This window comes from Protopterus annectens, chromosome 11.part0, assembly GCF_019279795.1.
Source record: "Protopterus annectens isolate FY-2018-M chromosome 11.part0, PAN1.0, whole genome shotgun sequence".
Taxonomy (NCBI): Eukaryota; Metazoa; Chordata; order Ceratodontiformes; family Protopteridae; genus Protopterus; species Protopterus annectens.
The window spans coordinates 1,392,962,605-1,392,977,823 of record NC_056745.1 but is presented as its reverse complement, the minus strand read 5'-3'; the positions used below and the strand labels follow the sequence as shown (position 1 = coordinate 1,392,977,823).

At 40.7% G+C, this 15,219-nt stretch overlaps 1 protein-coding gene across 3 annotated transcripts in view; it reads right to left on the bottom strand.

Moving 5' to 3' along the window:
- ZNF277 (zinc finger protein 277) overlaps positions 1–15,219 on the bottom strand; it is a 708,300-nt gene that overhangs the window by 533,270 nt on the left and 159,811 nt on the right. For all 3 annotated transcript variants that reach the window (XM_044088678.1, XM_044088676.1, XM_044088677.1), the window contains 2 exons: positions 7,353–7,441; positions 1,623–1,705 (listed from right to left, as the gene is read on the bottom strand). In XM_044088678.1, coding sequence (XP_043944613.1) covers positions 1,623–1,705; positions 7,353–7,441 — 172 coding nt within the window. The remainder of the gene's footprint in view (positions 1–1,622; positions 1,706–7,352; positions 7,442–15,219) is intronic.

Here is a 15,219-nt window from a genome sequence, read left to right as displayed (position 1 = left end):
TCATCCCCTCATTTACTGTCTCTCGTTCATCCTACTTCACTCTTCTCATCTCTCACACTTCCTCTCGTTTTCTACTTCTCTTCCCTCTGCATGCCTCTCTTACCATTTCTACTTCTCTTCCCTCTGCATGCCTCTCTTACCATTTCTATTTCTCTTCGCTCTGCATGCCTCTTTCCATTTCTACTTCTCTTCCCTCTGCATGCCTCTTACCATTTCTACTTCTCTTCCCTCTGCATGCCTCTCTTACCATTTCTACTTCTCTCCCCTCTGCATGCCTCTTACCATTTCTACTTCTCTCCCCTCTGCATGCCTCTTACCATTTCTACTTCTCTCCCCTCTGCATGCCTCTTACCATTTCTACTTCTCTCCCCTCTGCATGCCTCTTACCATTTCTACTTCTCTCCCCTCTGCATGCCTCTTACCATTTCTACTTCTCTTCGCTCTGCATGCCTCTCTTACCATTTCTACTTCTCTTCCCTCTGCATGCCTCTTACCATTTCTACTTCTCTTCCCTCTGCATGCCTCTTACCATTTCTACTTCTCTTCCCTCTGCATGCCTCTTACCATTTCTACTTCTCTCCCTCTGCATGCCTCTTACCATTTCTACTTCTCTCCCCTCTGCATGCCTCTTACCATTTCTACTTCTCTCCCCTCTGCATGCCTCTTACCATTTCTACTTCTCTTCCCTCTGCATGCCTCTTACCATTTCTACTTCTCTTCCCTCTGCATGCCTCTCTTACCATTTCTACTTCTCTTCGCTCTGCATGCCTCTCTTACCATTTCTACTTTTCTTCGCTCTGCATGCCTCTTACCATTTCTACTTCTCTTCCCTCTGCATGCCTCTTACCATTTCTACTTCTCTCCCCTCTGCATGCCTCTTACCATTTCTACTTCTCTCCCCTCTGCATGCCTCTTACCATTTCTACTTCTCTCCCCTCTGCATGCCTCTCTTACCATTTCTACTTCTCTTCGCTCTGCATGCCTCTTACCATTTCTACTTATCTTCGCTCTGCATGCCTCTTACCATTTCTACTTATCTTCGCTCTGCATGCCTCTTACCATTTCTACTTATCTTCCCTCTGCATGCCTCTCTTACCATTTCTACTTCTCTTCCCTCTGCATGCCTCTTACCATTTCTACTTCTCTTCGCTCTGCATACCTCTTACCATTTCTCTCTCTTCTCCCCATGGTATCCTTTCCTGCGACTATTCACACTGAACCCTTTCTGTCATCATACCTCTCTACATAATGTTATACTGCTATCCCTGTAACATAAGACAGCTCGTTCATTACGACTTCATCTTATCCAGAAAGCTCTGCTAAGCATCGTTCCATTTTTCCATCCATGCTTTGACTTTGTAAACTGCTTCTTGAATTAAATATTACAGCATATTCCTGCATTTGTAAATATGTATATTTTTTAGCATATCCTTGAATTTGTAAATATGTTTTGCTCATTTCTTGTGTGAGCCTGTTCACCCATGCTGTACTGGTCCACTGAGATGAGTATACTTCCCTTGTAAACAAATATAAATAAAAGTTTAGGATGTCTGCCAAAACTGAAAAAAAAAAAACAGTGAAAAATCTAATGCCTTGTACAACAAGTATAATATAGTTCCTACCAGTCTCTTTTGCTGAAGCTGTTCTCTTAAAATGCGATCTTCTGGCAATGCATCACAGAGGAGAAAGTAATGCTCCTGTTCCTCTAAAAAGCAAAGAACAATAAGCTTACGATTCAGTAACAAGAAATACTCTGTCAAAACTGTTTATCTGATACAACTTGGGAAGGTAATAAGGAATTTGTCATCATGGAGAAATAAAATGAAATAAACATGGCAATAAAACTTTGAAAGGTAAATAACAGAGTGCAACATTATACAGGTCATTGGGATTTACACTCATCTCATGCAGTGATGTCAAAATACAGCCATGTGAGTTTTATTTGCATGATGGGATAACTCACTGCAAACTTGGGATTGCTTTAATAAAGAAATACTACTATTTAAGATAAAATGTAAAATGTGCCTGAAAACAATTCAGTGAAACTGTAATAAGACAAGAGTCTTTATTTTAGTTACAGAATGAATGAAGACTTGATTCTTTGCCACTCTATAGAACTGGCAGACATTCCTGAGAAACACTTGCAATAAAACATCAGATTTCAACAATACTATTTTCTTTTGACTGATGCAAGGCTGATGACTGACTAAAGTACCTTCTATAGGAGACAGTCCTAGTGCAGTGGTAGAATACCTTTGATGAGTGCCAGATGACCAGGGATTGATTAATGACATGAGCATTGGAGGGGCTGTAGTTAGGATGTGAATAAGTAGCCTACATTTGTTCGCCCATCCTGAATTAAGGGAGGCAATCTAAGATTGCTGCAATAGTAGTGTTAAGAGCAAGATGAGCTGCAGGCAGCAACTGTGGTGTACCTCTTAGCTGGGAGGTTACACATATGTGACAGTGAACATGCATCTCCAGAGGGCAGCAACTGTGCAACTTGCAAGGCTGCAGTAGGGTAGCAGTGGTTAAAGGCATACACCCCTGCAATAGGTTGACAGCACAAACATCCTTAGTCTCCTCACTAGCTTTGTATAATGACTCAGAAACAGCAAGAATAAGTAAAATGTTAAAATTAATACAAAAAAACATGATCTTTCAGGCAGAACTATACTAGAAATACCAAAGTGGTCATTGAACAAGATGACTAGAAACCTATGCGATCTGCAAGAAATGTATTAAATTTTTGGTATTATGTAGATGTTTCACTGGTTATGTGAATTTGCTACAACCTTTTTTTGCTGACCTCATTAAAAACTCATGCTCAAGGTACATGGTTAGAAGTCCACAGATTGTGCAATTGCATTATAAAAGCTGTACTACGAATGTTAAAGCAGGAAGCTATTTTACATAAAGACAGCTGGTGATAAGTCTGCACCATTGTTTACAGTTCTGTAGTCCCCAAGTTCTGCACAACATGGCTTTTGAATCAGTCCTACACAGGGTGCCAACATGAGAAGTGGTGGAGCTGGGGAAAGAACAAAGACTAAGGAACTGGAATGAAGCATGTCTCTATGTCTGGATGCACAGATGCAGGGGCAGTAATGACATCAAGAATAAGGAAAGCGATGAGGAGAACTGTGGGGGTCATTCTTGGGTCCCACACTCTTCAATGCATGTCACAGACGTACGTCAGGAAGACAAGATGATTAACATCGCTGATGACACAGACATGCTTTTTCAAATCCTTCCTTAAACCCTTCTGCTAACTAAGTGGGCAGAAAGGTGGTGGTTATGGTTCAGTGCAGATAAATACAAAGTACTGTACTTAGGCTGCAACATCCCTGGTAGGAAGTATCAGCAGAGAGATGACATAGCTGGAGAGCAAGGAAAGGATCTCGGTGTGTTGACGACTTTTGGAATGGACCACAAGGAGCACAACGAAAGTGGCAGCAGCAAACAGAAAGCTGGGTTGTGTCCTCATGGACCTAGATTCTAGAAGCAAAGAGGTAATGCTTTCCCACTACAAGGACCTAGCCTAACCACATGAAGTTTTAAAGGCCACAGAAAGAACAGGACCATTAAACTCTTGGAAGGAGTCTATAGGAAAGCCAACAGAAATGTGTACGGGATAGAATGGAAACGGTACAACCAAAAACTAGAGCTGCTACATCTCTTCTCACTAAAGACCAAAAGAGATTTGTGTGCGTGTTGGGCGGGGGGTGACAACGGTGTACATGATCACATCATATATATATATATATATATATATATATATATATATATATATATATATAAAAGCAGAGGAATGGGGAAACCAATAAAAGACACAGATGAAATATTTATGGAAGACAAATATGCCAAGCATATCAGATGAGGTTCAGGAATTAATAGCGAAGATACAAGGTGTGGGGGGGGGGGTGAGACTAAAATGGTGATTTTTTTAATCAACCCACATGGAAGTACCTAGGAATAAATGTTATTCCTGTGGAAAAGTAGGAGGGAGCAAAATAAAAAAATTATGGAAGGTTTTATTTAGCAGTATTTTAAGAGAGGTGGGATGTAAACAGGGTGAAAATCCTTCAGACCCAACTTCATATAGACCAATTTCAATTTTGAACCACAATTAGAAAGCATTTATGCCTACACTTGCAAAGAAAATGGTTAAGGTTTTGTTAAAATTGACAGATTTGGAGCAGTGTGGTTTTGTTGAGAGGAGACAAGCATTTGTCAACATTAACAGAATGATGATGATCCAGAGGGAAGCAGAGTGCAAGAAGGTGTTGCTATTTTTGGTGAGTCTTGACACACACAAGGCATTTGGTAAGTGTCAGCTGGGATTTTATGAGTACAGCAATGGAAGCATTTGTGTTCCCTGATAGCATAATGAGGTTAATTATGAAGAATACAAAGGGGCAAAGGCACGAATCACAGTGGATGGCTCTTCTTTGACCAGCTGTGCTTGAACTCAGGAACCAAGAAGGGATGTTATATTTTCCCTTTTTATTTGCTTTAAATAAGAACCATCAGCAGAGAAAATAAAGGACTCTCAAATTCAAGAGCTGAACTGGGACGGTAATAAAAAATAGGCTTATTTGCAGATGATACTACTTTCTACTTGTTAAATACAGAAAATGGCATTTCCTTGTTCTGGAACATTCTAATAAAGTTTCATTTTTTTTTCTCAGATAAAAAATCAATGAAGACAGGGCAAAGGCTACAGCAGTAAATTATGCTCCCACACATGAATTGGTTCAGCAATATCCATATTTATGGGGACACAATAATATTAATTATGCAGGTGTACAGATTAAAAAGGATGCTTTTATGGCAGCTAAAGAAATGTGGGAGGAGACAAAGAAAAGATAAAAAAAAATATGGATATTAACAGCACGGTACAAGGAGAGAAATTGTTTCTAGTCCCTTTAGAACTACATAGGGGTGAGGTACATTTTTATCAACTAGAGAAGTTGAGAACCATAGTTAATAAGGAATTTATTTTGGAGGGGGAAGGGGCAAGAGTTAAACTGGATAAGTTGTTTCTCCTAACAGAACAAGATGGATTATCATTACCAGATTTGAAGGGATACCTCAAAACTACACAGTTAAGGCTCATATGCATGACATAAGTAGAAGATTAAATATCAAAGTGGAAACAAATTATGATGAAATAGGGGAGAAGTTCACAAAACAAGGAGACAGAGAGAGATTTCACATGCAGGCCCTTAAGGGGAACAATAGCAACAATAAGGGTTGTGGTTGGCATAATGTTTATGATATTTACCTCACATTCAAGAGGTAGAGGGTTTGATTCTAAGGAGAAGTTGGTTAGACTTAAAATGGCCCACAGGGGCAGTTAGCCTACTACTTACCTATGTACAGAATATTATAATTACAAAGTGGCAGAAAGCATTTTGGGAACTAAACCAACGTGGGAATAAGGAAAAGAGATTTTACCAATAGGGATGACTGCAAGCTGTGGCCCAAAAAACAGGCAAGAGGCAGCTGGAATTTAATGCAAAAAATTAGCAAAGGAACCAAGGTATTCAGAGCAAACAGCTGGGGAGAGAAAGGACACTGAATGGGATGAGGCCAACCAGAAGTTTGGACTGCACTTTAGGGAATGACAACAGGCATAGAGTAAAAGATAGGGAAATGTTAAATGAAAGAGCAGCTCTTGTTGAGTTTACAGCTGCAGTTAAAAAAGGAATAATTAGTAGGCCATACAAAATAATACAGGATAATTAATAAGAATCAATCAGAAGTGGTTATAAAAGACTAGGAAGTGAGAATGGAATGCAAAATACAAAGGAACAAGAGGAGGATATTTTTATGGCTCTCAAGTATGCAACTAAGTGTAGAAGTGTTAGAATTTTTGCATGGAAGTGTCTGCATTGCTACTTTTAAAACCAATGTACACTTCAGATTATTTTCCTCAGGCAGACAGTAAACACGAAGTGTGATGGTACAGAGAGGTATACATGGGAATTTTTTTTTTGGAAATACAATGAATTGGTACATTTTAAAAATTCCTTACAGGGTACTTTGTCAGAAATGTTAGGGGATCAAATTACTTGAACTATGAAAATGATTCTTTTGAGCTGGGATACAGAAACTGAATTGCCTAGGCATAGCAAGGCCCTACTAATTTTAATGCTGTTGGCTATCAAAACAGCAAATACTAGAAAGTGGAAATCAAAATCTAAATCAACCATAACCAAATTACTAAATGTTGTAAAATAGATAAAAGAATTAGAAAATAAGGAACAAACTACAAATACAAAAAAAAAAAAAAAAAAAAAAGCATTTGTGGGAACAATCCATGCAAAATAATGTCCAAGAGGAGGAGTGAAAATTCCTGGATGGCAGGACATGAGAAATCTCTGTAATGTTGATGTAAATAATTTCAAAAAAAAAAAAAAAAAAACAACATATGATGCATAAAAAGAATAAAAATGTAATGGTACGTTTTCTTTTTTATAACTTTGTGTGTACCCATATGACTGTGCAATGTGTGAAGTTAAGAAATATGTAATAAAAAGCAAAAAAAAACAATCACATCAAGGGGTGTAAAGGGTACATCCTGAACAGGAAACAAAGGATAAACACAAGGCAAATCCAGCAGATTGTAAGGACTACAAATTTTCTGGATCTCTAAAAGTACTTCGCTGAGAGGTTTTTGGACCCATGGAATAGTCCACAGAATGAGCGTCAGACAAGGAATCCACAGACATGTACAAGATGGTGTGGGACAGGGGCAGAAAGGGTGAAGAGGAAGGTAAGAATGAAGGAATATAAAGTGCACATGTCCAGCTTACAGTGTCCTTCCAATAAGCTTAAACACCCTGTATGTACTGTCAAGATCAAATCTACACACAGCCTTAAAACTAACAGCGCCAGCCAGTAAACAGCAGCACCAAAGCAGTTCATTTCAACTCCGCTTCTGCCTAGTGCATACACAATTACAGCCACTAAAAGTAAAAAAAACAACTGCTTCCCTTACACAGGAAATAGCATAAGGTATATCTGCTGTCTGACAGCACTTCACAACTACTTTACCGACTTTCAAAGCTGGCACAAAACTTTCCATTTCTTCTTTTTTTTCCAGTACATGAAACAAGTAAATCTCCACATATTACAAATAATTATGATCAGGTCTCCAATCTCAACTGAAAATGATGTGCTCTCAACATGGATGCTATGATTCAACTTAAGAGCTTCCATGTCTCGAACACACAATAATCAGGTTACAATCTCAGACGTTATCATAATCCGCTATACCTTTCCAGAATTAAATAAAATACACACATGCTTGTTTAGCAGTAACACCAGGCAATATGCATACATACCGATGGGTCCTTTAGAGTTTGTTCTGATCACACTGCAAAAGTCTGTAACAGGCTGCTCTGTAAATCGTTTCTTCCAGTATAAACTGTACCTTAAAATATATATATATATATTGTTATTCCAAATACTGTGTTCATCCATGTCCATTCAACAAGTGCAAAGGAAGAATCAAAAAATTCAGTTCACTACATAAAAATCAGTGAAGAAGCATAAGAAAAACAATTGTTTTGTACACTGTAGTATGAAAATTTGTTTCAGCAGCTAAGTTTATTACAAGTAGTTACAGATGAAGCAAAAAGTGAGCATCACTTAAGTAAAATCATATTTATTCACATTTATTTACTTATTTATTTGCAGTTTGTTGACGGGGGAAGTCCTCTGGGCCAAGCTGAGCTCTTTTTCAGTGAGGGCCCGGGGAGAAAAACCCCACAGTAATATAGAGGTTACACAAGTAGAAAACAGTAGAATCAAAGTAGAGTTAAACAATTACAATACTGGGTCTTTTAACACATTGTAACATGTACAGAAACTGAAAAGCACATGGAAAGTAATAATACGCAATGGCATTTACAGATCAAGTTTTAGGAATTAGCCATTTATAAACAATGTTTAATCAACATATAGACCACGTCTGCTTTTTGTATTTTTTTTTTTTATTTTTTTACTAGATGCTAGACAGGAGTTAAGGTATGTATACTGGTTAATGAGGCAAGTATAGGGAAGAGTTAAGAAGTTTCGAGGTTAGTAGAGGACTGGGAGCAAGTACAGCTCCAGGTAGCGGAGAGGTACAAGTGTAGAGGGGATTTAAAATGGACAGAGTTATAGATAGTTCTTAAGGATAATAGGAGAGCATTCCATTTTTTGGCTAGGGAGAAAGAGAAGATAAGTTGTCTAGGAGGTCGCTTGGGCTTGTGAACCAGGAGTAAATTCTTGTTTTCAGATCTAAGAGGCCTATTAGGGAGGTAGGAGGTGAAGATGGAATTAAGGGATGGGCAGTCAGAGGGTTTGAAGATTCATTTGTGAGTGGTAGTAAGTTGTAAGTAGTCAAGGTAATCTGGTAGTTCCAGTCACTTTAGTGATCAAAGTGCATTACATTGGTGGGAGGAGTATTTGGAATTTATTGCAGATTTAAACATCTTGTTGTAGCACGCTTCCATCTTGGCTTTTATGGAGGCTTGGAGGTTGATAAGTAGAGGGGAGCCGTACATGAGAGAGGGAAGAAGGTAGGTGGATGCAAGGTTTTTTCAGAGGAGGGGGTTAGGTACTGATTGTGTCTGTAAAGCAATCCAAGTTTTTGAAGTCTTTTTGTTTTGATAATTTGTTGTACATGGATACTGAATTTTAGTAGTTCATCTATGACAGAGTAGTTTTGTGTGTAGGATGGTTTCTATTAGGGATTTATTTTGGTTATAGACTTTAAATGTATCTTTGTGTACTATGGTAGATTTGGATGGGGTGAAAATCATGATTTTAGTTTTGTCTGGGTTCAGTGCTAAGTGGTTGCAGAACATCCAGGATTCAGTGGTAGAGAAAGCAGTTTGTGTTTTAAACAGATCAGAAATTAAGTTGGCATAGCAGACTATTGTTGAATCATCTGCATACTGAATTACATTGTTATTGGAGATGGAACTGCCGAAGTTATTAATAAAGATATTGAATAATGGGGGCCAAGTATGGACCCTTGCAGAACTCCAGTAGGGGTATCCGGGTCGGATGAGATGGAGTTTTGCCATTTGACAGCTTGTTACCTATCTGAAAAATAGCTAGAGAACCACTTTTTCGTGGAGGGGGAGAGAGAGAAGTGAGAGAGTTGTGAAAGTAGGAAAGGGTGGGACACATTATAGAAGGCTTTTGAAAGTTCTAAGAGTATGGTAGTGACAGTTTTTCCAGAGTAACTGGCTTTGTTAATTGTGCTGAGGAATGACATAAGGGCAGTTATGGTACTGTGACCTGGTCGAAAGCCATGTTGTGATGGAGATAATAGGTGGATTTGGGTGAGTTGGGACATAATCTGAGTGTGGATACATTTTTTCCAATATCTTGGAGACTGGTGAGATGATGGCAATAGGGCAGAAGTTAGATACATCATTGTTTATGCCACCTTTGGGGAGAGGAAGAATGTAGGCTTTTTCCCACAGTTTGGTATGTTAGATTCTTGAAAAGATCTATTTATCAGGATACTAATAAGGTGAGCGATGGCATCAGCAGTGGTCTTTAGGAAAGTGGGTGGAAAGTTATCTGGAGCTTTTAAAAGTCTTTTATAGTTGTGGTGGAGACTGGTTGAAGTGTAAAGTTGGAGGTAGGGAGTAGGTGGAGGTTAGGGGACAGAGGGGAGTGTAGGCAAGTTTGGGAGGGGAAGGGGGATGTGGTAGAAGGACTGTTATCTATGATGCTAGTATTAGGAAAGCTGGCAGTAATGTCAACTATACAGTTTATGAAGAAAGAGTTAAAAAGAGATGTCATTTCCTGGGATGTCTTGTTGGGATGTGGGCAGGGATTTTCCTTGGTGCCTGGGTTAAGGAGACAGGAGACGGCATTCAAGAATTGTATGGGTTTACATTGTGGATGGACTGCAATTTAGTGTAGTAGTTTTTTTATCTTTATGAACAAGTTTTTTTACTTGGTTACAGAATTGTTTAAAGAGGAAGAGGGAGTCTTTGTTTTTTCTGTAGTACTTTAGGGTTTTGTCTCTGAGGTGCAGAAGATCTTTTGTGAGTTTGGATAACCATGGGGCAGGATTAGTTGTTATTTTTTTTATGTGTATTGGTGCGTGGTTATTTAGTGCATCTATGAATGAGTTACTGAAATAGTCAATAGCGTCATCTAATGGGAGTGTTTTTAGTATGTTCCAGTTTATACTTTTGAGGGTGTCAGAAAAGAGTAGTGGTTTGAAGTTTATTAGTTTGCGAGTTTCCTTAAAGTGGTGTTGGTGTTGTACAGTGCTTGGTGACTGGCAGATGTATGTAGGGAGGTGATCACTTAAGGAATCAGTGAGGCTGCCTGCTTCAGATATTTTGTTGGGATGTGTGACGAGTATGCAGTCCAGGATTGATCCAGAGGAAAGTACAGTTGTGTACCTACCATAAATGTAGATGTTCGAGTGTATTCACTGTTGCAGTCATTACTCTTGGGTTATCCTGCTGGCAGGCTACCCGCAGTCGGCCAGAACTCCAAAGTCTAGGTCTAGCGTCGGTTGCTGTCGCTTCTTCCCCGACGTCAGTGCGCCAGGGATATAAAAGATGCAGCCGACGCCATTTTCTTCAGTTTTTCTTGCCCCAGATGTCATGTGCCCCAAATAGGTAGGCTGAAAAATACATAAATATGAAATGCATACACAAAAATAACATTTGCTTCAACTACAAGCGAATACACCAAAAAGGTTGTAAAGGACAGAGAAGTGCAGATAAGTCCCAGCAAGGAGAAGGGAGATGGTGGGTGGGTAACCTGGACTGCAACAGTGAATACACTCTAACATCTACATTTATGGTAGGTACACAACTGTACTATGTTCATCGTGTTTCACTGTTGCAGTCATTACTCTTGGGTTGAATCCCAAAGCTGAGGAAGGGTGGCTGGGCTAAATAGGATTAGGAGAGGCTATGAGGCCCTGCAGAACTGCAGTGGCAAAGCCTGCTCTGGACATAGAGTAGAGAGGCCAGTGCTAGTGCTTTGTAAAGGTGTGCACTGAACTCAAAGTTGCAGCCTCTAAGATTTCTTTGGTTGGTACTCCCCTGAGGAAGGCTGCTGAAGTGGCTGCTGCTCTGGTGGAATGAGGCCTAATGCCTTTAGGCACTGATTTGCCATGTTGATAATAGCAGAAAGGGATGCAATGGCCTATCCATTTAGAAATAGTCTGTTTTGAGATAGCCTTTCCTTGTGATCCTGCAGCATATGACACTAAATCAGTCTTTCTGAAAGCTTTAGTTCTGTCCAAGTAGAAAAACTGCCTATGTATGTCCAAAGAATGCAGAATTTTCTCACCCTTGTTCTGTGGATTTGGGTAAAAGGTAGGCAAGTGAATGGTTTGATTGAGGGCCACACTGGACACCACCTTAGGCATAAATGTAGGGCTTGTCCTCAGAGAAACCCTGTCTGGATGAAAAATTATGAAAAGTTTCACAGCCATGAGTGCTTGAAACTCCAAGACTCGCCTTGCAGAGGTAATGGCTAGGAGCAGAGCTGTTTTCCAGGATAAGAATTTAATATCCGTTGTTGATGCTGGCTCGAAAGGAGGCAGTGTGAGTTTTTCCAAAACAAAATTGAGGTCCCAGGCTCTTTGGTGCTCTCCTTGGAGGCCTAATGTTTTTGGCCCCTCTGAGGTACTGCCTTATTAAAGGATGAGAAAAGATAGGTGGTTCGGTATTGTAATGTGCAGAAATGGCAGAGGCATGAATCTTAATTGATGAGAAAGAAAGGCCTTTGTTCAGCATCTCAAGTCAGGTATTGTAAAATCTGAGGAATGTTTGGTACAGATGTGTCAATGCCTTGTTCCTGGTTCTAAGCACAGAATCTCTTCTGCATAAGATTTTCTGGTACTGGGCTTCCTGGCCTCCAAGATAACATCCATAACAGCTTTTGAAAGAGGAGTGCTCAGAATGGCTACATTATCCGCCATGCTGCCAGATTTAAGGTCCTGAGTTGATTGTGCAGGATCTGATTGTTTTATTGGGTCAGCAAGTGAGAAGCTTGAGGTAATATCCATGCTGGACCTTGAGACAAGCTCTTTAGGACTGGGTACCAGTGCTGGCGTGGCCAGTCTGGTGCAATCAGAATCATTTTTGGCTTCTTTTGCCTGACCTTTAGGAGTACTCTGGGAAGGAGAGGTAGAGGGGGAAAAGCATATACTGTTAGATTTTTCCAGCTGAATGATAGGGCGTCCACTTTCCATGCTTGCTTGTGGTAAATCCTTGTGCAAAATCTCTGCAATTGACAGTTGTGAGGGGAGGCAAATAGATCTATGTCTGGGCAACCCCATTTCCTTATTATCATCCTGAAGACTTGTGGATCCAGTTTCCATTTGTGGGGATCCATGAGGTTTCTGCTTAGTTCGTCTGTCAGAGTATTTGTTTTTCCTGGCAGGAATTGTGCTTGCAGGTGAACTTGAAAAGCCAATGGTGTGTCCCATAAGGTCATTGCTTGTCTGCAGAGGGGGTAGGAATTAGTACCTCCCTGCTTGTTTATGTACCACATGACCGTAGAGTTGTCTGTCTTTATCAGTAATTGTCCTGGATGAAGCAGGTCCTTGGAAGCTGTCAGGGCATTTTGAACAGCTAGCATCTCTTTTTAATTGATGTGAAAATGCATCTGGTTCGCAGACCATGTGTCCTGAATACATTTTCCTGTCATATGGGCCCCCCCCAGGCATAATCTGATGCATCCGTTGTCAGTGTCTGTTTGGCTGTGGGTAAACTGAATGGCAGACCCTTGTTGTGGTGACAGGCTTCTGCCCACCATCGAAACTCCTGTTGTAGGCAGGGAATGAGTGCAATTACTGTCTCCAGGCTGTGGCAATGCTGAGTCCAAACACTTTTCAGATACCATTGTAGTTTCCTCATATGCAGTCTGGCATATGGAATTAGTAGAATGCAGGATGCCATGAAACCCAAGGCCTGCAGGATTTTCCTTGCAGATAAGTGGGCTTTTGTTGCCAATTTCTTGAAGTAAGTAGTCAGTTGTTTTTGCTTGTCTGGCGTGAGATAAGCCATCTGGGCAGTTGTATTTAAGCTTGCACCCAGGAATATTGTATCTTGAGAGGGCACTAGTTTTGATGTTTTAGAAGCATGTCTTTGTTCTCTGCTTGAATTAGGTAGTCGTCCAAGTAGGGATATATTTGAATTCCTTTTTGTCTGCAAAACGCAATTACTGGTGCCAGGCATTTTGTAAAGACCCTGGGCGCAGTAGATAAGCCAAAGGGCAGTGCAGAGAATTGGTAATGCATTGAGCCAGCTATGAATCTGAGGTATCTTCTGCAAGATTGTCTGATAGGAACATGCAGGTATGCCTCTTTTAGGTCCAAAGTTATTAGCCAAGCCCTCTTGCCCAGCATGGGCAGTAGCTGCTGAAGAGTCAACATCTTGAATTTTGGAACTTCCAAAAACGTATTTAGTAGAGACAGGTCCAGAATTGGTCTCCAGGTTTTGTCCTTCCTGGGTACTAGAAAAAGTCTGGAGTAAAATCCTTACCCCTGCTCTTGTTGTGGTACTTGCTGAATGGCCCTCATGTCCATGAGGGCTGTAATTTGTTTTTGTGCCTCTGCCCATTGATTGTGTGGCAGGTCTGGGATGCCCTTTGACCTTGGTAGAGTGTGAAAAATGGAACCTGTAGCCTTGGGACACTGTTCAGAACCCATTTGTCTTGGGTAACTATTTGCCAATTTGGTAAAAAAAGTGCTAGTTTTCCCCCTAAGGGGGCTGTCAAAAGAAAACTGCTTGGAACTGGTAGAGGAAAGTCATTGGGACTGTTTCCTGTAAGGCTGTGATTTGTCTTCTCTGCTTTTGGTGGTAGGAGCCCCCCATTGTTTAGGCCTGTATGAGCCTTGAGGCTGAGATCTGCCTCTGGGATGCCTGCATCTGCCTCTTTGTGGTCTGTCCGAGACTGGAAAGGACCAATTTTTAGAAGGCCAGCTCCTGCTAAACCTGGGTGGCTGTACCTGTAAGAAATCCTTGACTGTCTGCATGGATTTTGCTTATCCTCCATTTTTTTCAACACCTCTTCTGCTTTAGTACCAAACAAAGTATCATGCTGTAATGGTGCATCTAATAATTTTGCTTTAACATGATCAGGCAGATTTTGTTCCTTTAACCAAGCATGCCTTCTAATAACAGAACCTGTAACAGCGGCCCTGCAAGAGGCCTCCAGTGAATCATAGCCACATTGCAAAGTATGCTTTCCCACTTGTTCAGCTGCATGCAATAAATCCTGCAATTCCTTGTTCTCTGAACACTCAGTATTTGTCAACATTTTCTGTTTAAGTAGAGACATTAAATATTGCTGATAATTAAGCATATGAAATTGACAATTTAAAGCCCTTACAGCCAGGGTGGCAGAAGTGTATACTTTTTCCCCCATCTGTCTAGAGCCCTAGAATCCCTATCAGGGGGGACAGCATTTTTTGCAGTGGAAGGCTTAACCCCCTTGGGACCCTGAGAAATAGTTTCTGGTCAGCAGCAGGGTTTTTATATAGGAATTTATGAGAATCCGGGACCCTGTAGTATCTGTCTGGCTTAGAAGGTGCAGGGGGTAAGGAGTCAGGGGACAGTCCGGACTCTGAAAATACATTATCTACAATGTCTAGAACAGGTGGAATGGCAAGGGGTCCTATGCTGAGGAAGAAGCAGAAAGTCTCTGAGCCTTTTCTTAGACTCAGAATATTCTTGGCTCTCCCAGTGGAAATGCTCCCTCATAGTATGCAGTGTTTCCCCAAAAGAACAGTCCTCAGGAGGAGAGGCTGAAGGAATGGATTCTTCAGCATCAGAATCCTCATAGGGAAGCATGGAGTAATCCTGTTCAGAACAGGAATCAGAGGAAATAGATACCCTGATCAGAAGAATCATACTCTGTCTCTTGCCTAGGCCTCTTATCAGGAGGGGGATGGGAACCCCTGATCAAAGTAATTAGGTCTTCGGCCATTTTGAGCATCTGTTTTTTAGGCATGGAAGTCTGAATATGAGAATGCTGTACTTGTTTCTTTGTCTTTAGAGCTGCTTTAGTCTTTATCTTTGAAGCTGAGGATGGCTTAATATATAGTTGTGTAGGTCTGAAGACACCCTCAGAAGCAGATGCCTGCTCAGCGGCTCCGGACCCATCTGAGGGATTGATTGCTGAGTGTCCAATACCTTGAGTTTCCAGAGGCCCAGTCGGCTCCACGTG